Source organism: Corythoichthys intestinalis, chromosome 9, assembly GCF_030265065.1.
Source record: "Corythoichthys intestinalis isolate RoL2023-P3 chromosome 9, ASM3026506v1, whole genome shotgun sequence".
NCBI lineage: Eukaryota > Metazoa > Chordata > Actinopteri > Syngnathiformes > Syngnathidae > Corythoichthys > Corythoichthys intestinalis.
Window position 1 is genome coordinate 20,590,590 of NC_080403.1, and position 21,116 is coordinate 20,611,705.

At 39.4% G+C, this 21,116-nt stretch overlaps 3 protein-coding genes across 8 annotated transcripts in view; 2 read left to right on the top strand and 1 right to left on the bottom strand.

Moving 5' to 3' along the window:
- The window catches only part of cacna2d2a (calcium channel, voltage-dependent, alpha 2/delta subunit 2a), a 348,071-nt gene extending 340,892 nt beyond the window's left edge, over positions 1-7,179 (top strand). For all 3 annotated transcript variants that reach the window (XM_057845730.1, XM_057845731.1, XM_057845732.1), the window contains one exon: positions 1,060-7,179. In XM_057845730.1, coding sequence (XP_057701713.1) covers positions 1,060-1,182 — 123 coding nt within the window. In that variant the 3' untranslated portion in view covers positions 1,183-7,179. The remainder of the gene's footprint in view (positions 1-1,059) is intronic.
- Positions 139-20,320, bottom strand: abhd14b (abhydrolase domain containing 14B). 4 transcript variants are annotated; one of them, XM_057845735.1, is made up of 6 exons: positions 13,116-14,514; positions 12,071-12,193; positions 9,556-9,770; positions 9,240-9,481; positions 7,221-7,401; positions 140-1,805 (listed from the first exon to the last, which is right to left on the bottom strand). In XM_057845735.1, the coding sequence occupies exons 1-5, from the start codon at positions 13,244-13,246 to the stop codon at positions 7,222-7,224; spliced, it is 891 nt and encodes a 296-aa protein (XP_057701718.1). In that variant the 5' UTR covers positions 13,247-14,514; the 3' UTR covers positions 140-1,805; position 7,221. The 4 variants fall into 4 exon arrangements, with proteins under 4 accessions (XP_057701721.1, XP_057701718.1, XP_057701720.1 ...); XM_057845737.1 differs by lacking the exon at positions 13,116-14,514 and adding an exon at positions 20,081-20,317 and having other exon boundaries at positions 142-1,805; positions 12,071-12,234; XM_057845736.1 differs by having other exon boundaries at positions 142-1,805; positions 12,071-12,234; positions 13,116-13,250.
- mst1 (macrophage stimulating 1) overlaps positions 13,850-21,116 on the top strand; it is a 31,400-nt gene continuing 24,133 nt past the window's right edge. The window contains exons 1-4 of the mRNA XM_057845734.1: positions 13,850-14,072; positions 16,139-16,283; positions 16,451-16,566; positions 16,628-16,742. Coding sequence (XP_057701717.1) covers positions 13,976-14,072; positions 16,139-16,283; positions 16,451-16,566; positions 16,628-16,742 — 473 coding nt within the window. The 5' untranslated portion in view covers positions 13,850-13,975. The remainder of the gene's footprint in view (positions 14,073-16,138; positions 16,284-16,450; positions 16,567-16,627; positions 16,743-21,116) is intronic.

The following is a 21,116-nucleotide window of genomic DNA, read 5'->3' on the forward strand; positions in this document are numbered from 1 at the left end:
TTTCATTCAAAATTGTATTTTAAAGTAACATACATGAACAAAATAAGTATAAATGACTTACATTATGCACAGTGAAATGGAATATATTTTGAAGATAACACAAACATTGACTTTTTTTATATTATAAGGAAATAAGTAGCCTAACATGGGTACATTAACAAAAATAAATCCAAAGTGTACATAAACTATACTGCCAAATTTATTACATTCACGGACCACATAAAGCTTACAAATTTAAAAAAATTTGAATTTTCTGTTCATTATCTTTGGGGTCAGCCATTAAAGGGTTAACATGAACTGAACTTCCCCATCAGAGAAAATAAATCTCTTCAACTCTTTCCTTTCTCTGAAAGATCTGCTCAATTTTCCCTTGCATTGCCCTTTTTTATGGCATTATTCAACAAGCTTTTTTTTTTTTTTTTTAAACGTGCATTTGAACCAATCAGAGCTAACTATCCATGCTGATCACAAGTCAGTATGTCAGCCAATGGAACAGGCAACTGGAGTCCCGGCCAGGGATCGTGGTTAGCTAAGCGCATGCACATTCGACGCAGCACATCAGACACATGCTGGGAGAACTCCGTGCTGTCCGTGGCACCGTTCCGGCCCACTTTCACCTCTAGTCCCGACCCGACCCGACCACTCTCCATCCTGCTGATTTTCTTGGTCCGCAAGTCCTATCAGTTTGCTTGTTCAAGTTAACGATGCTTGACAAGCGATGACGCTTTGATCTTGCCAGAGAAGCCTGGGAGCACTAAACTTGAGAGTGCCGCATGTGTCAATCAAAAATAATAAATGTTCAATGACATCTAGTTTAAACAGAGATACATGCATCTGTATTTTTATAAATTTTAAAAGGTAATATGTTGTCATAGTTGAATTGTCGAAATATGTATCAGATCGCCACACAGGTATCGGGATACGGATCGGATCGTGACAAAAGCAAATCGTCCCTGCCCTACAAAATAGGGTTGCCGTGATTAGTCAACACTATCACATTTGTGTATCTGAATAATATCATCTAAGTAATGTCTAATTCCGTTGCATGTCCTTCCTCAGGAGAACACGTCGGACTGCGGACGGGGACACTCCTTCCGTCCATCCCGCGTGACTTTGCTGCTGATTCAACTCCTCGTGCTTTATCCTGTCGTCAGCCCTCACGGTCACTCTCTACTACATTAATCTCCTGTGTCACACGCACACACACCTTCTAGCTGTCCTGTGCTTCTCATATGTGCCCCCAATGCTCCCGCCCACCTCACCACCACCTAAAGTAGTCTTACAGGCAATGATGGGCAACGATGGGAAGCCCTGAGTGCCGCCGTCTAGCCAGCTTCACTTATGTCCTCAGCCAAGGTCACCCGCACAAGGAGAGACCCCCACACCCAATCACCCCAAAAAAAGAACTCTTAAGTAAGCGACATGTCACTCGTGTCATGAAAAGTTCAAACTTTTTATTTTCATTTATGTTCATCAAAAAAGGGACTATATGTTTAATTTATGCACTACTGTATCTACTTGCCAAAATGAGATAGACTTTCATGTGGTCTTATTTTTCTAGCCAAAAAGACAGCAAAATGGCTTAACAAAAGGGATTTTAAAAGTGTTATTGTCATGGCAAGTTCTTATATTTGCTACATGCAGATTCACGCTCCAATAATACAGCTGTGATGTTTTCAATTACTATTAGCGAGCGGTGTGGTGTAGTGTTATATATTACCTACTACAAAAAAAAAAAGAAAACACTCTCTGACCTCCATTTATACCAACATACCAACATCACCTCTGCCAGTCCTCACGAGGCTCTGAAGGAGAAGAAGAAAAAAGATCAACACTGGGAGGGTAAGACTGTAATGCAACAAGAAAAAAATTGTACTATCACGAAGAGAAAAAAATGGAATATTACAAGAGTTAAATCATAATTTTACAGACATAAAAGTTGGAATGTTACGGGAATAAAGTCGGATATTACGTACTTTACGAGAAAAATCTGCATTTTACAAGAATTAAGTTGTCATGTTATGAGAATAAATTCAGAATATTACTTAAGACTTAATCCTGTTAGATAAAAATGCAATATGAGACAAAAGATTACCTAAAACATAAATCAATGTCTGAAATTTACAAGAATGAAGTCAAAATGAAACTTTTATTTAACTGCCTAATTCTTAGTGATACTTGAAAAAAATGGAACATTGCAACACTAAATGTTTCATTTTTTTAAGGGAAAATATTTTAATTTCCTGAGAGTTCTAAAAATAAAAAAGTAAGTATCAAGGTAAAATTATAATTTGAAGTCAAATAATCCCAACAATTATAATGTTAAGAACAAAAAAGTGACAACACTATAAAAATAAAAATAAAAAACATTTTAATAATACTGACGAAAATTGAAATATTAAAAAAATATACATTTTACAAGAATAAAATCAGGAAGACATTTTATTAACGACTTAAAAAAGAACAAATCATTTTGTAAAGAAAAGACAGCTGTAACATTTTGAAAACCCATCTTACTAAAAAAGTACTACATTTTCAAGAATAAAACGTTTTATGAATGGCATGACATTGTAAATTCATACATAAAGCATAATCTAATGAACTCAAATGCAAGTTTATAAGCATTACTAACCTATAATTGCAATGTCATTTCAACTACACAAGATTTTTTGAGAAGAAACTATCATCTTATTAGAGTAACTGTAGTAATTTTACGATTATTTGAAATTTTACTGGAATAAAGAATAATCCCCCCAAAATGTAGACCCGCATTAAATTAGAGGATTTTCATTTAATTGATAAAAACACCATTCTTTTTCTCGTAAAAATCCTACTTTATTTTCGTAACATTACATCAACATTTTTTCTTCGCAGTTTTCAGTTATTTGGCTTGTTCAATACCCTGCAGAAAGTCTCACTTCTACTAGCAAAACTGCATTACGTCTTCATTAGTTTTGTCATTCACTGCCGGGGTGGTCCAGGCCTTATCACCGTTATCTGTTCCCAAAATGGCCACCAAATATGGCCGCCGCGCACAGTAAGCATAGTCAGCACCCGTCACGTGTTTGTCCTTTTTGACTGTTTAGGAGCCGCTTTTTTTCTTAATAGTGCCTTGATGCACTTTGTGGTGGACGAGCATAGCGACTGTATAGTTGTTACTTTTAATAAAGCGGCCATCTTGGAGAGAGATCAGCTTTAGGTCGAGCAGCCATCTGACTGCCGTCACATGACTACAAAGCCATGTACATAGGTATGGTCAGCAGGTTGTCAGCACACAAACTGGATTTACGCTGTAGGTGCACCATTCCCGTTCAACTTTTTAACTGTTTTTCGATTGACCCTCTATAACAGTCAAATTACCACCTACAACAGTGAAAGTAAGGAAACACGTTAACTACCTTCCTGCAATCGGAACAGCAGTAATTTTATTTCATAAAAATGAACATCTGCTGCCATTGACAGCGATAGCGATCGAACGATCGCTGTCAGCTGTTCTCATTCCAGAAAAATTGGACATCTTTCGCCATCAGTGGTGCTGAAACATGATCAGTCAATGCCGGCCATCTCAGTTCAAATGGATTCGATGTTTATCGCTGTCAAAGGCTACATTTACCTGGACACATTTATTCGGATTAAAAGCCTGATCGGAATAAAAATGCTTCATGTACCCATGTACAAACCCATGTACACACCCCATTCGGGATATTCTGACCCAATCATGCCTTTTCTGATCAGGATTTTACTCCGAACGAGTTTACGTCGATTTATAATCCAAATCAGCATGCATAAAAGCACTTATTAAAACATTTCGGTACAAACCATCTTTCCCGCGAATGTCTGTGACGTCTCTCTTTTTCTGCTATTTACTAAAACCAGTAGAAGCAGAGCGAGCAAAGACATGGCAGGCGCAAGACTGAACTGGAGGATACGTTGCAGTTTATTAGGAAGTGTTAACTCGACGTAACAGCGCAAACAGGAAAAATACGCGACATTTAAAGTAGACATTGATGTTTTGTTGACACTAAAGTCGCTACGACTTCTAATATTTCTAGTATATTTGGTCAATCTGCGCATGTTCAAATAATTTTTTCGACCGAAAGTGTGACTTATGAACACTTGTACACACCCCATTTGGAGCCCGTTCCAATCAAGATTTTATCGTCCAAATCCGATCCATATTTTTTGTATCCAAGAAAACATCCTGTCATAATTTTAATCCGAACTCTGATCAGATTAAATTTTGTCCATGTAAACGTTGCCAATGGCAGTGAACGGGTTAATACCTAAATTCGTGTACATTTCAAGTATATACTGTATAGTAATATGAAAATACACACATGCATAATGTACAAGTTGTACGTAAATATATCCACAGGTAAATTAATGATCATTAATAATTATAGCTCCAGGGTTTACCCCCCCAGTGCTTTATATGCCTGGCAGGTTGCCAGGCTTTTCCTGCGCAAGTTGGTGGTATTGAGTATTAGGATAGACCCAAAATTTATCTGAACCCCTTAAACGTTAACTTGAATTTTGCTCTTTCAGCAAAAGCATAATTGTGTCACCTGCAGTGTAAATCCCGCCATTTTTGGCCATGTTTTTGTTTTAAATCAGGGCAACTCGACTGCTCTAGTTCTGCCTGAATTATGTGTGTGTGTTTGCGTTGATTGAGTGGAATGTCTTTGAAATGCGAGGACTGATTGTTTTTTTATGTTCTTCTTTGTGCATCGCAATGAACACAATCCAGTGTTATGGACGTTAAAAAAAACAAAAAACAAAAAGGAACGTCACCGCTTATTGGATTGACAGAATATGTTAGTCGGTCGGTGTTTTGAGTTTTTAAAGATGCAAAGTAGAAAAAAAAAACAACGCCTCTCTATTGAATGCCTTAGTGTCACGCACAAAAGAGCTCTGATCCCCCTCGCCCCGCACCTCCCACCATATTTTAGATCACTGATGGAGTTGATGAATAATGAACAAAGCATATCAGGTTTTCTTTATTGTTTACATGTAGCACCACACAAATCCCGTTTCTAGGTCTTTCTTGGGGGTAGGGGCTCATTTCTGACACTTCAATAATTAAATATGCCCTGGGTCAAACCGACCCATTCTAAATATTGACTGAAACAGTTAATATTTAGCACTCCTGATAAACAAATGATTCAACACCTAGCATAAATCATGCTAGTATGTAGCCACCTAGCATTATAACATCATTTGACGTTAGTCTTCTGTGATTTGACAGATGTACTGAAAATTAACACAAATTATTGAACATTAAACTCAACTCATATTGGCCCAGTTTTAAGATTGACTGATATTTCCGAGGGCGTTAAAAATAACATGAAAACAGTGTTTATCTCAATTTTAGTTTCTGACACTTTAAAGGAAACCTTGGATAGAAAGACTTGTAGTTCTTAAAATATAAACGTTATTATTAAAATAACTTGATATTAAAACCCCTCTTGACGTTTTCGTTTTTATACAATTTGTAAAATTTGTTCAACTAGTAGGTCGCCATTGTAGTTGACATCGCAGGGCGGTGACGTCACTGGGTTATGCTGCCAGGCTTCCAGGGTATTACTCTAGCAACATAATCATGTCATCTATTCAACCCTGTCAATTTGAACCCGAGAGGAACATTAATGAGCATGGCAGCACTGTCGACATTTCGCAAAAGCAATATGAACAGGAAAGACGGGATGAGACGAGCGTAGGACAAAAACGGTGTTCTGCCAAAATGTGCTACACCGACGAAACGTCCAACAAGAGGCGAATTTGACACCCAAAGTACTACCATGCGCTTTCAGCTTGTTTTGTTGATATGCATACAGACAGAACATACTAAAGAAGAAAATACTTAGCGTACTAATATCAAATAAAGGTGGTTTAAATGCGCCACGTGAGTGATGTAGTCAACAGATCAAAAATCTGCTTTAAAGTTACCACAAGGAAACACAATGCTTAAAAGTATGAGAAAGAAACACATGCAGAAGTATTTTGAGGAAATGACAAGGTGATTAAAATACTCAATAAAAACACAAATAGTAAGTACTCGCCGCTTTTAACCGATGTGCGCATGTGTTAGACGTCTCGCCGCGTATGAAGGAATTGCAGAACACCGGTAGTGCTTGTCTCGTGAGAGAGACAAACTACGTTATCCCCCCGAGCGTCCATTGCCCGCATAAAACTTGGCGCCCTCCGTAGGTCAAAACATGTACTAAATATTACAGATTTTTAAATCAATGGCAGTATTTTATGTGTTACCAATAACATATTTCAGTAAAAGACAATTGTGGCTTATTAGAGCCCACAAGTCTTTAAGTCCGAGGTCCCCTTCAAGATCATTGTGCACCGGGTCAAACGTTTTTTTATAATACCTGACTTATTAGATTGTTATAACATTTACATGACATTATTTTCATTTCAAAAGAGTTTTGGATGATTTAAAAAAAACTGGTTCATACTGACCCGGGAACATTATAGCTGTTCCTGAGGAAAGAACTTAATAGTAATGTTTGGAAAAAATAAAATAAAACATTTCATCAGTATTGCTAACATGTAGCCACCTAGCATGGCAACAACCAAAGGTTTACCACGTCTTCTGAGGTATGAGTTTTGCCAAAAACACATTCAAATCAAATTGTGATTACGGTGGGGAGGCTGTCAATCACAAAAGAAGCAAAATGGGAGGCGGGCTACGTCCGTGTGTGTTTTAGGGTGGGGGGACGGTGTGTATTTGATTGTGTAGTGTGTAGTCTGGTGCTACGTGACCATGTTTGACAAAAGTGTGTGTTAAAAAGAAAATAACATTTAGAGAAAACGAGTCGGAATCAGTCAAAGTGAAGTCAGTATATATATCTAAATATGAATATAGGAAAAGAGCACTGTTGATAAGTTTGAGGTCTGAAGTCCAAACAGATTTTTATTTTGTATTTCTTTCTCGTGAGCGAGTGAGTGAGCATTTGTGCGAGAGAGGATGACTTGAGCTCCTTTTTTTTTCTTTTGTTTGTCGCTCCATTTTTTTTTGTACAGATGAAGCTACATGAAAAAAGATGAGAAAAAAATGAAGAGGGGCAAACTTTGTAAAATATTGTGTCTGTGACTCCTTGTAAAATATTTTCAAATTGTTTATTACAGAGAATCAGTTAATAAATAATGTTCATATTTTTCACTTCACTTCAATGCATTGTGTTTTTTGTAATCCAACACATACATACCTTAGAGTTGAGAGAGGAAGTCTGTAAGTAGCCGATGCCACGTGTCAGGGTCGTCCAGGTAACAGGCGTGCCCCGCCCCTTTGATCACTGCCACGCTGTGATTAGCCAGCTGGCTCAGGTTGTTAAGCGACACCTGCCCAAGCGAGGTGTCACGGTCGCCGTAGACGATCAGCGATGGCACCTGATGTTACAAAAAAAGTGTTCATTTGAACTCTAGATTGGACATCTGTCGCCATCAATGGCAGACTTAATTTACACATCTACACAATGAGGTTCTAGGTCACGTTTGTGTTAGACTTGCAAGATTCAATAAATAAATAAAAAGCAAATAATTGGTCTAAAAGAATAATAATTAGAATGATTTAAACACGATTTTTACAATTATAATTCTAGAGCATTTCAGTGGAAACACTTATTTAAAATGCTGCATCACTGCCATCTATTGGCATCTGCTGGTCACTACTAGCGTTGTCCGAAAAGGACTTTACCGATATCCCAATATTGTCCAACTCCAAAAATCGGATACAGATATACAGTGTATCACAAAAGTTAGTACTCACTTTTATGATACACTGTACAGTACAGGCCAAAGTTTGAACAAACCTCATTCAATGCAACACAAATGAAGCTCCCAAACCCATTGATAAAGCAATAAATTCCACTAATCAACCCTGAAAAGGCATACCTGTGAAGTCAAAAACCATTTGAGGCGACTACCTCTTAAGGCTCATCAAGAGAATGACAATTGTGCAAAAAAAGTACTCAGAGCAAGTGGCTACTTTAAAGATACTAGAATATTATGTTTTTAGTTATTTTGCCTTTTTTTCTAAGCACATAATTCCGCACGTGTTCATTCATAGTTTTATTACATTCAGTGAGAATTTACAATGTAAATAGTCATAAAAACAAAGAAAATGCACAAATGAGAAGGTGTTTGCAAACTTTTGGCCTGTAAAGTAAATGGTCGTGGACTTAACATATTATAGCTAATTGTATTGCAATGCCCCACTGGATGCTTTACTAATGATAAATGTAACAACTTCAAGGTTTTCCAAATAAACATTCTGTGAAAAATATGAGAACAACTGAAGTAATGGGAAATGCCTAGATTGCACCACGGTATTTATTGTTGAAATCAAAATAGTGCAAACATCTGTTTTTGGGATAAAGTGTCAATAAGGCACTTATTCTGTATCTCTATTCGCAATGAGCTCACGTTGACATATGATTACGTAGGCAGAAAGTGCTAGAACTAATTACACCTAAGCGCCAGCAGGGGCCGACAAAAAAACAAACACAGGAAGGCAATACGTGGACATGACAGCATCGCCATATGCATACCAGTATTGGCCCAAAACCGATGTCGATATGATCTGATATCATTTTAAATGCTTTTATCGATAATATCGGACAATTCTAGTCATTACTGTTGTTTACAAGCTTAAATTCTTAGGTTTTGACTCAGCTTATTGAAAAACATTTGACGACCATATTTCAGTGTCAGTCACCGGTTGGGATACCATTTGATAACAATAAAGAGTCTCAATAGTGAATCGGGTAATTGATCCTGAAAATGATTTACTGTAAAGTGCTCAAGTGTCAAACTTAGGGCCCAGGGCAAGATCCGGCCCACAACATTATTTTGTGTGGTCACTGAAAGGTCATCAAGTTCTAAAATAAAATTCCGGAGTCAGAGAACATTTACAGTTTTTTCCAATTAAAAAAAAAAGGAATATTTATTATTTTATCCTTTATTTTGCTTTTTAAAAGAAATGTAAATAAAGAACCAAAATGAACTTTTAAAAAAACAAAAAAAGGAAAAAAGAATGACTCTCTGAAGGAAACAATAATTACAAACTTGTATATCTAATTTTTGTACATTTTTGTTTAGTGGTAGCCAATGCCATTATTTTTTTCCTAGTATAAAATGCGAGCTTTATCTCAGTAAAGGTTGCGAAACATTGATCTGATACTAAACAAATTTTAAGTAAACACACAAAAAAAAAGATGCTACGTGACCTTGATGCTGTGGTACTGTTGGGCGCTGATCTTTTCAGTACAGATGGGTGCGATGGGGATGTAGGCACGCAGCAGGTGCTGTTGTTGAAGCAAGAAGGGGAGTGAATACATGCCGCTGAGTGATGGGCTGATCACCACCACGGGGCTCAGCTCCAGTCGCTTGCACACATCCGTCAAGAATGCAGCAGGGGCCAGCTCTCCCACGGCCACTGGCGCCTCAGCTGAGCTGGAGCGGCCAAGTCCTGTGGACGAGGGGGTTTATTTTGAAAAGGCCCTCACAGTTCTGTAAATAAAAGTACTCTTCTTCTTCGCTCACCTGGAAGATCGATGGCGACCGCTCGGTAACCGGCGTTGGCCAGCGTGTGCAGTGTGCCGACATTGAGCCAGTTTTCTGATGAGAAACTGCGGCCATGAAGAAGCAAAATGGACATTTTGGTGTCTCCAGAAGATGGTCGAATTTGTCTGTAGAAGAGTGGTGAGGTGCAGCCTTGCACCTCTACGCTGCCCTCGCTCACCTCGACCTGTGACATCCTGCACACATAAACACTGTCTGCTTAACAACAACACACACAGGCAAATGCTAATCTTTTGTAAAAGGCAACAAATATTACTTCAGTGTACTGAGTCACTTATGATGGTATATTACACATAAAAATGTACAGATTATCGGTTTCAGTATACTGTGGTATGAAAATGTCAAGGTTTCAAAACCGCAAAAAAAATCCGTCATACTGTCCCTAAAGTATTAGCTACAGTATTTTTTTATGTCCCAAAAATGCATGGGGAAATCGCTTGCAGTTGCAAGGCTCAACGATCCCCCACCGGTTGTTGCTCAGTGTCAGTGAGTCAGCTGTGCTACACGAAGGCTGGAGGAAGTGAAATTCCTGAATATTTTCCCCCGTTAAAGAAAACGAAATTGCTGGTATGGGAATACTATGGCTACAGAAAAGTTACATATGACCGCGGCTCAAAGGAGGATAGCCAACCGACATTTAAAACATTTATGAGGATGGTGGCTGCCGAGGAGGAAAAACCTCCAATATGATTTTGCATTTATACAAAATTAAAGGTTAATAAACACTGTCATGAACGTTTCCCACCAGCTACGAGAGTTAACTCCACCGTGTTTCAGGCGTCTAGCAGTGGTAAAACGTGGTGTTTTTTCTCTCTGGCAACTGTCTGTGTTAGGAAAGAGACTGTGTGTATAATGTAAACATGATACGAGTCATACACACGTGCTTTTGATGGAAAACAATTATTTTTGTTCTGATGGTAATAGTGTTGAGCTGTGGCTGTAGGTTTAGGCTCACTTAAAGCACTGTATTTATTTTAATTTGATTTAGAATATTTTGTTATTATTTTTAAATGTATTTTGACTTAATATAATACTTATGTTCCAATTTGCGAAGTTTTGAAAAATAAAAATCCTGTTCAATGCAAAAAAGTGTTGTTGTTTTTTTAAACCCAGACATCTCAAAGTAACATGTTTTAGAGCTGTTACCGCGATACCGTGATACCGTGAAACCGTGATTTTTTTGGCTTAAAGTGCGTTAGACAGGATAAAAAAAAGTCTTAAATAGCATTATAATGTGAATTAGAATCATATTTCGAGACGATTCAACGCCAAACAACAATTTGGCAAAGCGCAGATGACGAGGAATTAATCTTTTAATCTGTCGTTCAGCCACGCCTACCATTATAGGGCTCTAGCGTCACAAACAGAAGGATACGTCGGCAGGGTCATCTGATTTAGAATTCAGCCCATTGAGGGGGAATTATTCAGAACGAGGAAAATGCGACGAAGAGAGCAGCAAAATGTCATTGTTTCAATCTCTCTACTCCAATATTTTTACAGGATATTCTTATTATCCAAGTATTTTTTCCCCAATTGATAAATAAATTACATGGTCATGGCAAATAACAGTCTTGTGCTAAATGGAATATGAAATATTAAAAAGGGTCAGTACGACATGGCAAAATTACTCTATCATAGTCAAAACTGTTGACTTCACCTTTACTGTCGCACCTCCCGAACGATATCTTATGCCACCGTAATTAGTCCGGCTTTTGTTATTTCCCTGCCCGGGCTTCGGCGAATGTAAACAAACTAAGAGCCGTGACAGCTAGCCGACATACTAACCCAAACCGAGTGACGTCTCAAAGTCTTATTTTCGCTTTTCAAAGCGAAAAATCACACAAAATTAGCCCAGATCATATCACACGGCGGCGGGGTTGTCGATTGTCTTCGCCGATCGGCAACCCGCCCTTTGGCAAGCAAGTTACAGCTCGTTACACTGCTGTGGGCAGGAGAGCTCATTTGCGGGGAAGCAGCTGGACAATGACCGCCGTACAAACAGGCCGATGTCGGAGGAGCGCGAAGCTGCCACATGGTCAACACAAATACGGTGTAAATTAATGCTCAACTACACGGCAAAGACGTAAACAGTGAGAGAGCGGCGTGCAGTTGTGTGTGCAGCTAACAAGGCAGGATGTGTCTGAGGAAAACTTTTCTACATGTCCATCCATGATCAAACGTGGGTAAATATTCCTTTATTTAAAGAGAGTTTGTAGTGTTTACTTTGTAATCGCTGTATTCGCAGCCATTCTTACACGAATTTTCAATTTCTGATGGCGTGGAAAATTTGACAGAACACCGGGCACACGAAGAAGGCAATAAGCAGAGTTTAGCGCTCTCCCGGCGGGGGGTCGGCCGAGTGGCACTCTCGTTGGACAAGAAGCATTGTCAGCCACAAAATGCAAGCCAACTCCCTATTAAAATGTGTGTCATGATCTCAGTATTTGACATTATACAAAACATGATGTTTACTCACTTCCTCGTAAGTCCAATGGGCCCACAGTTGTTGCACGCTCGTCTTGGCCGATGTCGGAGTGAACGGGAACTTTTTGAAACCCAAAAAGGCTCACACGCCTCTCCCTGGTGCAGCAACAAAAGCCTGCAGTCGTGTGTGCAAAATCAGCTGAATCCGCAGTCCATCTGCATCCAATAAAGTAATGCTGTATTGTGAGATGCGGAACCAGGTGACGTCACATTCGCATTCATCTTAAACCCGAGACTGGAGCCGGAAGTTACTGATTTCCGTGGCGCGAGATTCAAAAATTGAATATATTCATTCGAGGATTATTTCAAGAGCATAAAACACCGTGTGAAATATGAAATAAACATGCTTTTTGGTGTCATACGCACTTTTAAGGTTATCATACCATCAGAATATCATACTGGCACATGCCTAATTACACATGTCTGTAAATTTGTACTGCTCCTTTGTGGCCAAGGTATTCACAACAGGAGCACAACGTCAAACTGGTTTATTCTTTACATATAAGCAAAATGTTGTTTTTGTGCGTTTTATTAAAACATAGGAGGAGCGTGGTATCTGGAAACAGAAAAACCAGTTACTATGGAGGGAATAGTACAGACTAATGGCATTTTAAAGTAAGCTGATTCGAGATACGAGAGTCACGAGGTTGGGCGAGCCTCACGTAAGTCAAGGTACCACTGATGAAAGCATTACTATTTAATCACTCAGAAAAGTTGTAAACTATGGGGCAAAGAATTAATTCCACCGCCTTCCACACTCCTTTCAGACATTTTTTTTTTCTATGGCAACTGCAACGTGTCGTTTGTTAGTACAAACTCCTGAAGTTACCACCCTGCCCTGAAGCACTAAGTAGGTACTGAAGTCAATTAAAATATGAACATTATTATCCCTTGTGATACGGAATTCCGGGTAGTCAAAAACACCCAAAAAGTTGCATTAGAAGGAATAAATCTGGTTGCATCGGTTTAAACAGTCGCGTACAATATAAAGTTGCGGACTATGTTATTATTAACCGCAATTACTGGCATTTTCTTACCTGAAGCTGCCACCAATGATGACGATATTGATGACGACAGAGCTAAATAAAGTTAGCAAGATTTGCTGGCTAGATGTCATATATAAGGCTAGATGTGTAATGGAGTCAGCGGCGTAAGTACCCGGGGCCATCTTGCGTCGGTGGACAAAACGGATGTAATGAATATGAAGGTCTTCTCCACGAAAATACGCGCGGCATTATTTCCGGATTACCGGACAGCCACATTGACGTGACTATGGCTACGGCAGAATGTTGGGAAAAAATGTTATAAATAATTTAAACATTAAACATTCACTGCAAACCTTCACATCAATGACAGCCAGTGAGTTAGGAATGCAGGTAATTTCCCGTTTCTCTGACGTTTTAGAGAAAAACAAGATGTTTGAAAATTGGTTTGAAATTTAGGGGGAAAAAATGTTAAAGTTCGCGCTACGTAGATGTTAGATTTGAACGGTCGCACGGACGTAGGATGGTGGACAAATGACGTTTGTACAAATCTCAAATCGGATATCAGTCATCTATTCCTATTTATGATTTTTTTTAAGTAAGCAAAGGAGAGAGATGGAAAATGCAGCCTCTTCAAATGCGTTTATCGCCCTCTCCCGTTCAACAGAAAGAATGTCAGTACGCGTGAGCGGATGAAGATGTGCCACTTTGTAGTTTGATTAATGATTAGTGAAACTTATTGATCCCCAGCGATTTTGTTTGTATGAAGGCTCCTTTGTTTAAATAAGGGCTCAGTGTCCACCATTTCATGCTCTGGAATCTTCACTCTCGAAAAAGTCGCCTTTCCTCCACCGTTATAAGCTCTGCCTCCTGAAGCACGTCCCACTTCTTAAAACCAAGGAAACACAATACGAATGAGATTTCTTGTCAAAATCTTGTCGAATCTTTGTCTTCCAGCGATGCTGCTGCTGCTGCGGCTGTGTTTTTTTCTGACATCAGGACTGGTCACTGGTAAGTTTTTTTTCTACTACTGGTAAGTTTTTTTTTCTACATTTCCACTGATCCATTCGACTTGAGGCTTTACTGTGTTTGCAGTCGCGTTGGGAAGATGGATATACAAACAGTGAATACTTATTCAAATTAACTCATCCTTCCTCCTGCAAACAATGCGAGTGTTTTAATCATATAAATAAATAGTCTGACGTCCAAAGGTCATGTTTGAGTGTGTGTGTCACACTCCACCTGCACTGAACTTGTACACACACGCACACACACATACAATAAATCATATAGACAATATTAATGAATAGCCATAATTATGTTTTAGCATTTTAAATAACATTCTGGTTAATGAGGCAATTATGCACTATAAACAATCACAAAAGGATTTGGGTCATGATCAATCATGCAGCATTAACTCTTTATTGGGTAAGTGGCTATTTTTGGTAATCAAATAAATTATAGTAGTATTATTAATAACCCCAGCAATATTTTTTTTGTTCATGCAGGACATAATATTAACATTTGGTATAAAAGTGTGGCCTACATGACCCAAAATGTGATGTCCACATATGTGGACCTAGTTTCTAAATTACAATTTTATTATTAATCATTATTTATACATACTGTATATTTCAATGAAGATTATACTATTTAAAAAATATAGAAATAAAATAAATTAAATAATCGTGAATGCATAGAATGGCCGTTACAATAGATTTAAAATGAATAAAAAACAGAGATACAACCTGATTATTGCTCCCAGTTGCACTCTAAAGTTGAAATACATATATGTATGGCGGAAAACACACAGGTGACTTGAAGTTCCGTTCCGCTCTGAGACCCCCAATTTAGCCAAATTTCAAAATGCTCCGATATGCATGTGTGATACATCATCGGAAAGCTTAAAATCTCAATTTTCTGGGGGAAGAAATTTTTGGACAGGAGGGCATTTTTTTTGTTTTTATGTTTTTTAAGCAGCAAAACCCTATCTGGAGGTGAGAGCACGCGAGTGCAGAATTACAGACGGCGTGACTTTAATGAGATATGATCGCGTACTTACCTTGTTTCGATCCAAAAACTCCATGTAGCATGTATCACTGACTGTCAAGACACAGCTCTGAATGCCCACAGCCGGATTTTGGGGGGATTTTATGGGTGAAACATGGTAATAAGACAAGGGTCGCAATGCAGAAATCGTAGACATCAAGGAGTGGTCGAGATTTTCTTTTTTATACATTTACCCTTTTAAACTTTTTTTTTTCTTTTTTTTTTTTTCTTTGTTTGGATCGATTATTTATCATCTAACATATCGTACAAAATGCAACAGTAACAAAAAACATATAATTAAGCGATAGTTATGAGGTAGATATCTTTGACTTTTATACAGACCCAATTTTTTTTATTGTGACATAATTTGTTTAAAAATTTAAAATATGCGAGTGAATAATTAAAAGTCTTTTTTTTTTTTTAAAAACAAAATATGAGACATCAGTTCATGGTTCTAAGCTAAAACCGACAGACATTTTGAATAATAAATATAATTAATTACCTTCGTTTTATGGCTGGGTTGAAACAAAAGCGGTTGCGCAACGTCTGTAATCGGGGGTTTTCAGGGTAAAACGGACAAATTAAAAAATAGTTCGGGGGCTTAATGCGCCATGGATCTGCTATGGCAGCATATAGAAATATTGTTCTATCAAACAAAACAGTGCTTTTGGCTTAAAATACACCAGTTTATTTTAAAGAGGAGTGCAAGAGCAGAAACTGCTTTTTCAGTCTTGTCTGTGTTTTCCACCGTATATATATATATTTTTAATAGTACATAACTTATTGCCTGTCATTGACAACAACAGACATCCAATTTATTTCCACTAGGAAAACTGGCTCTGGATGCTCGTTTTGCGATGCCCTTTACAGCAGTAGATGTCCATTTGTTTTTGAGATGGAACAATAGTTCATTCCTCCCTCCTAGTCAGAATAGATTGGACATTTAGCACCGTCAATGGCATCCATTGTGTTCAATGAGTGCCCTATAAAGGGTTATGCTGACTTTGCGTGTTTGACTTGAAACTCAGGTTACCGTAGTCCTCTGAATGACTTCCAGCGCTCAGAGGGGCGGGAACTGGTACCAACTTCATGGAACTCAGCCCACGTTCTCACCCTGTCGGTTCTCAACTTAGAGGAATGCGCATCCCACTGCTCTAATTCACTGGATTGCAGGTAAGCTGTTTTTTATTTTTGTTTCATGCTACTCTTAGTTGAAATTTTCTGTCAAATTGAACATTAAAACACTTAAAACAGCAACAACAAAAAGAAACAAAACATGATTACCATGCTAACAAATAGCATCACAAACCTTAAGTCCTCGCGTAAATGTGGCCTTTCAGAGCATTCAACTATGAAACACGACCGACGGCCACGTGTAAACACCTGCCCTGGGTCGGTGATGGCAGGAACGCGGACGTGAAGCGCAACGTCAACTGCGACCTTTACGAGAAGAAGGGTAAGAACGAAATACGCGTTGTTGGTTAGCACATATTTTTACAACTATTTGTGATGTGCAGTCTACGTCCGCAAGTGCATTGTGGGTAAAGGGGAGGACTACCGGGGGAAGGTTTTCACCACACGAAGCGGACTCACTTGCCAGCAGTGGTGGTCCAAGTTCCCTCACGATCACAGGTGAGAACTACGGCACAGACGTTAGCCGCTTACGTACTGTTGGAACAATCTGCAGTTCCGAGAACCTTTTGGGGGACGATGACATAATTTTGTGTGTTCGCACATGTAGGAACTAGGGACCAGGATCCCGACTTCCGAGAACCATTTTAGTTCCTACTCTGAGGTAAAGACTTTCATTGAGGCCGTAGGAACTCGATTACGTAGGTATTTGGTGATTCGCTGAAATCAGCAGCTACACCCTTCTTACTCACTGAAGGGGATAGTACTTTTTCTCGTAGGCACCGTCCAACGGTTTGCATTATTCTAACACACTTAATATAATCAATCAGTGAATAGTATCGTTTTTCGTATTTACTGTTTGACTGTTTGTATTACTCTAACACACCCAATATAAAATAATTAGCACTTATACCATAGTTTAAGGAAAACAAGCAGAATATAGGGCATATAATTTACACGACGCCTTCTTATCACGGAAGCCTAACGTGTGCGTCATGAGCAAGATTGACGTCGACAAGCCCACGTCTGCACCTCCAACTCTCGCAATCAGTTCTCCCGGACAGTCCAGAACAAATGGCGGTACACCCTGTCCCAACACAAGGAACACCGTAGAACACCAGATATCCAACTGACAACACGACTGACAAGAATCCAAGAGCCCCTTTGACGCTGAGGTGGCAAAATCCACAACCCTCGTTGCCCTGACAACAGTAACTCCCGAATCCTCCTGTCCAATCCACAAACAGACAATAATCCCAAACACACCCTTCTTCCTGCCCACGGCCCTCCCCGCGAGAGCCTTCAAAAGACTGAATGTTTAACTAAGCGTTGTAATTTTTTCTTTCGTGAACCTTTTGTTGATGTGTGATAGGATGACCTTGCCATAGTGTTTAGGTTTCGCCTTCAGTTTTGATCGCTGTCGACCTGAATAAATTGTCAACTTGTTTTCGGTGAGCCTTCTTCAAACCTTTCAAAATTGAGTCAGTACAAAGGAATAAGACTAAGAGGAAAGCGCAGAGTTTGGCCTTTTCGCCGGCTTGTCGGGATCTCGCCGGCCCTGGTCGTTGGAGCGGCGCCAGCGCAGGTCCCTCGGTTCGGCTGGTGTGATTCCAGCAGTTTGGCTAGAAGGTCGGATTCCTTCATCCGGAGGAGCCGCTATCTTTAAGAAAAACTACCCTGTACTACATTTGTGTGCCCTTCCATTCTAGACGTTGGACGCTGGATTAATATAAAAATATAAAAACTATTCCCTTCAAACATGCAAGAATGGTCACCGTGTCCTCGACGGTCTCCATTTCGTTGTTTGCGTTCAGCTTAGTTTTCGTTGTTTTATTTTGCCAGAGGTGGGTGTAGCGAGCAGTGTTGTCACTGACGTGTTACTAAGTAAGCGTTACTGTAATCTGATTACCATTTCAATAACGAGTAATCTAACGCGTTCATTTTTCCAAACCAGTAATCTCATTAACGTTAGTTTCCTCAATGTCTGTGCGTTACTATTTTGTTATTGTCTGCTAATGTACGTAGAATATTGTAGTCATGTACAAAGAGCATTTTGAATAGAAAATGTTAGAAAGGTTCCCGCTACGTGTTCGTTTCTGTGGTAACCACTCATAGTTCTTCCTGTTTTGGAATGTTGATCCGTGTGCGTCCATGAATGAACGTGAGTATTTTACCTTCATTCTGGAGGGTTCCAGCGATAGGTTGGAGCCGCTACATGCGTGGTCATTTCGTAGCTTTGCCGTTGCAACGGTGGGCAGTCGGCGACCATTTTTTACATCATATTTGTGTTGCAAATTTATGCCATGTTCGTTAAGTATCTTTGGGATGTGTTGTAAGTCTGATTGAGTGTAAAGTGCTTAGTAGCCACCACGTTTTGTGGCCAAATTGGCCACGTGTGTACGGCGTACTTTTGGGTTGTGCCCGCGCATCCGCGCCCGTCCCCACCTTTGTGTTTATTGCACTGTGCAATTCATTGGTGGGTTGTTGATTATCATGCAGTCAATTTGCATTGTTTTATATTGGCACTGATATGCTGTTAACCCTAAACCCTAACCCGAAATTCAGAATTTTTGACATTAGACTTAATCTTTGAGTTAGCGGGGTTTAATTAGTCGGTGGAGTGGATTTCAACAAATTCCATGCAGTTTGTCAGTTATTTGTTAGTTTCAGTGCTCCGGAGTGGTTAAGCTAGCGCGAGTCAATGTTGGTTGAAATCAACCCCATCGACTAATTAAACCTCCACTAACTTAAAGATTAAGCCTATGTGTCAAAAATTTTGATCTTCCCGTTTGAATTCAATTATCAGAAAGTCCATTGAATACGATGACATTGTTCTGTTGTCATTCTTATGTTGAGGCTGCAAAAAGAGAAAAATTGGTAGAAAGTAACCGATAAATTTCTTTTAAAGTAACTTAGTTACTTTGATAATAAAGTTATCAGTTAGGTAACTAGATTACTTTTTGAAGTATAATCAGTAATCAGTAATTAAATTACTTTTTCAAGTATTCTGTGACAACACTGGTGGCGGGTAAATACCCATGTTCATACCTGTTAAGTTGTAGAAATTGCAAATAGGGAGATTTCTGTTTGCCAACCCCGATGACGCGCGCGCGACAATCGCTAAGACAAAATGCAACCATTTTTTTTCAAGTTCATTTTGGTCACAACACTTGTGTAAAAATTAACTACACTGTCAAAGAACCTCTTTTTGGTGGCATCAGAGATAGTCTTCAACTTGCTCCATGTATTGTCTGGCATCATGTGATACTGCTATGTTGCCTGTGTCATGCCAGTTCTCCTTGTTCCTGTAATCAACATCTAGGATATCCTCAGCTTTCCTGATCACATCCATTTGCACAAATTTGGACATCAGCTTCCTCAGCAGCCTCTTCATCTCATCAACCATCACTCCAATTAGGGTTTCGTCAGACTAAATCAGCAACATTAATTACATCATTTAGAAAATTAATCATATTTGTTTTTAAAAGTATCTTTGTCATGGCAGTTTTTTAATTGAATTGTAACCTAGAATTGAAACTTTATATTTTTTGTTTCAGCACAGTAATAATGATATAATGTAATAAAGTGTATAGTATACACTTTAGCTTTAGCATAATAGCGAATCTAAATGATTAAACTTCAAGTAAGTAACGATACGCTTTCTCACTTAATTTCATATATTGTGGGGGTAGGACCGCAGTGGTTTAATATTCCATGATGTTTGATCCACGAAAACACAGAGTAAAGCAGCGACTTCTTCCTCGTCATCGTTCTCCCATCATTAGCTCTAATGCTATTAGCATTAGGCTAGTTAGCTATCGCTGGCAGGTAAGACTTACGGCGATTACGTTGACGAACGTCGTTTTTCCCGAATACTGGAGGCCGACCAGGGTCCGCTCCATCTCTTCCTTCCAAAATAAAGACTTGAACCAGTCTAAAAGCCGGTTTATTAGTGCCAGCATCTTGGGAAGTCGGTGGTGCTTCGCCTCTTCCCTCCCTGTCAGATGTTTGGTTGGGCGTTTCCTGCTCTGAAGGGGAGGGAGGGCAGGGAAGTCGGAGACGGCCAGGCTATTCGTTGTTGGTCACTTTCCGAATCGGGCCGAATGGTATCGTTACAAAACGGTGACAAACAAAAACGTAAAAAAAAAAATTAAAAAAAATGGACATTTTTGGAAAATCGGGAGATTTGGCTTTCTAATCGTGAGGCGTGAGCATTGGGGTCAAAATCGGGAGTCTCCCGTGAAACTTAACAGGTCTGCATGTTTGAACACAACTGCCTGGAGAAGAATAGTTCCTATAACTGCTGGAGAGGCCTATAGTTATAAGGCGCTTTCGCACTGTAGGAATTTGAGTACTTGGCTCCTTTAACTATACCGCCCTCCTGTAGTTCGAGGAGCTATCCTTCGCGAAGCAGTCGTGTTCGCACATGGGGTACTACGCCCAATACGAACTGCTGTGACATTTTAGTCTGCGCCAGTGATGCATTATTTACTCGCCAGTGGCCACACCCAGCAGCGGCACATAAGCTAAACGGAAGGCAACGAAATGGAGACCGTTGAAGACACCGCAGCAATTCTTGCATGTTTGAAGGGAATCGTTTCCATCAGCGAGCAATCCCAGCGTCTAACGACGAGACTGGTAGCGCACATTAAAAGACAACAGAGCCAAAGGCAAGCAATGTTTCTTCGTTTCATGGAGACCGAAAGGGTAGCAGACGACCGTAGAAGACAAAGGAAGCTACGGGTAAGTGTAAAACAATGTATTTGACGTGTTTACTAAGGATGTAAGTGTTCATGTGACGCGCGAAAAGTAAGGGGCGTGTTTGCCGCTGATTTCAGCGAATCACCAAAGAGCTACGTAATATCGTTCCTGCGG

What these genes read in the sequence shown, in the direction of transcription:
- abhd14b (XM_057845735.1), bottom strand. Translation starts at nt 13,246, where the DNA reads ATGGCCCCGGGTACTTACGCCGCTGACTCCATTACACATCTAGCCTTA. An exon ending in GGTCGCCATCGATCTTCCAG is followed by an intron (nt 9,482 to 9,555) that starts GTGAGCGAAGAA and finishes CCTCGTCCACAG; the next exon opens with GACTTGGCCGCTCCAGCTCA. An exon ending in AACAGTACCACAGCATCAAG is followed by an intron (nt 7,402 to 9,239) that starts GTCACGTAGCAT and finishes TTGTAACATCAG; the next exon opens with GTGCCATCGCTGATCGTCTA.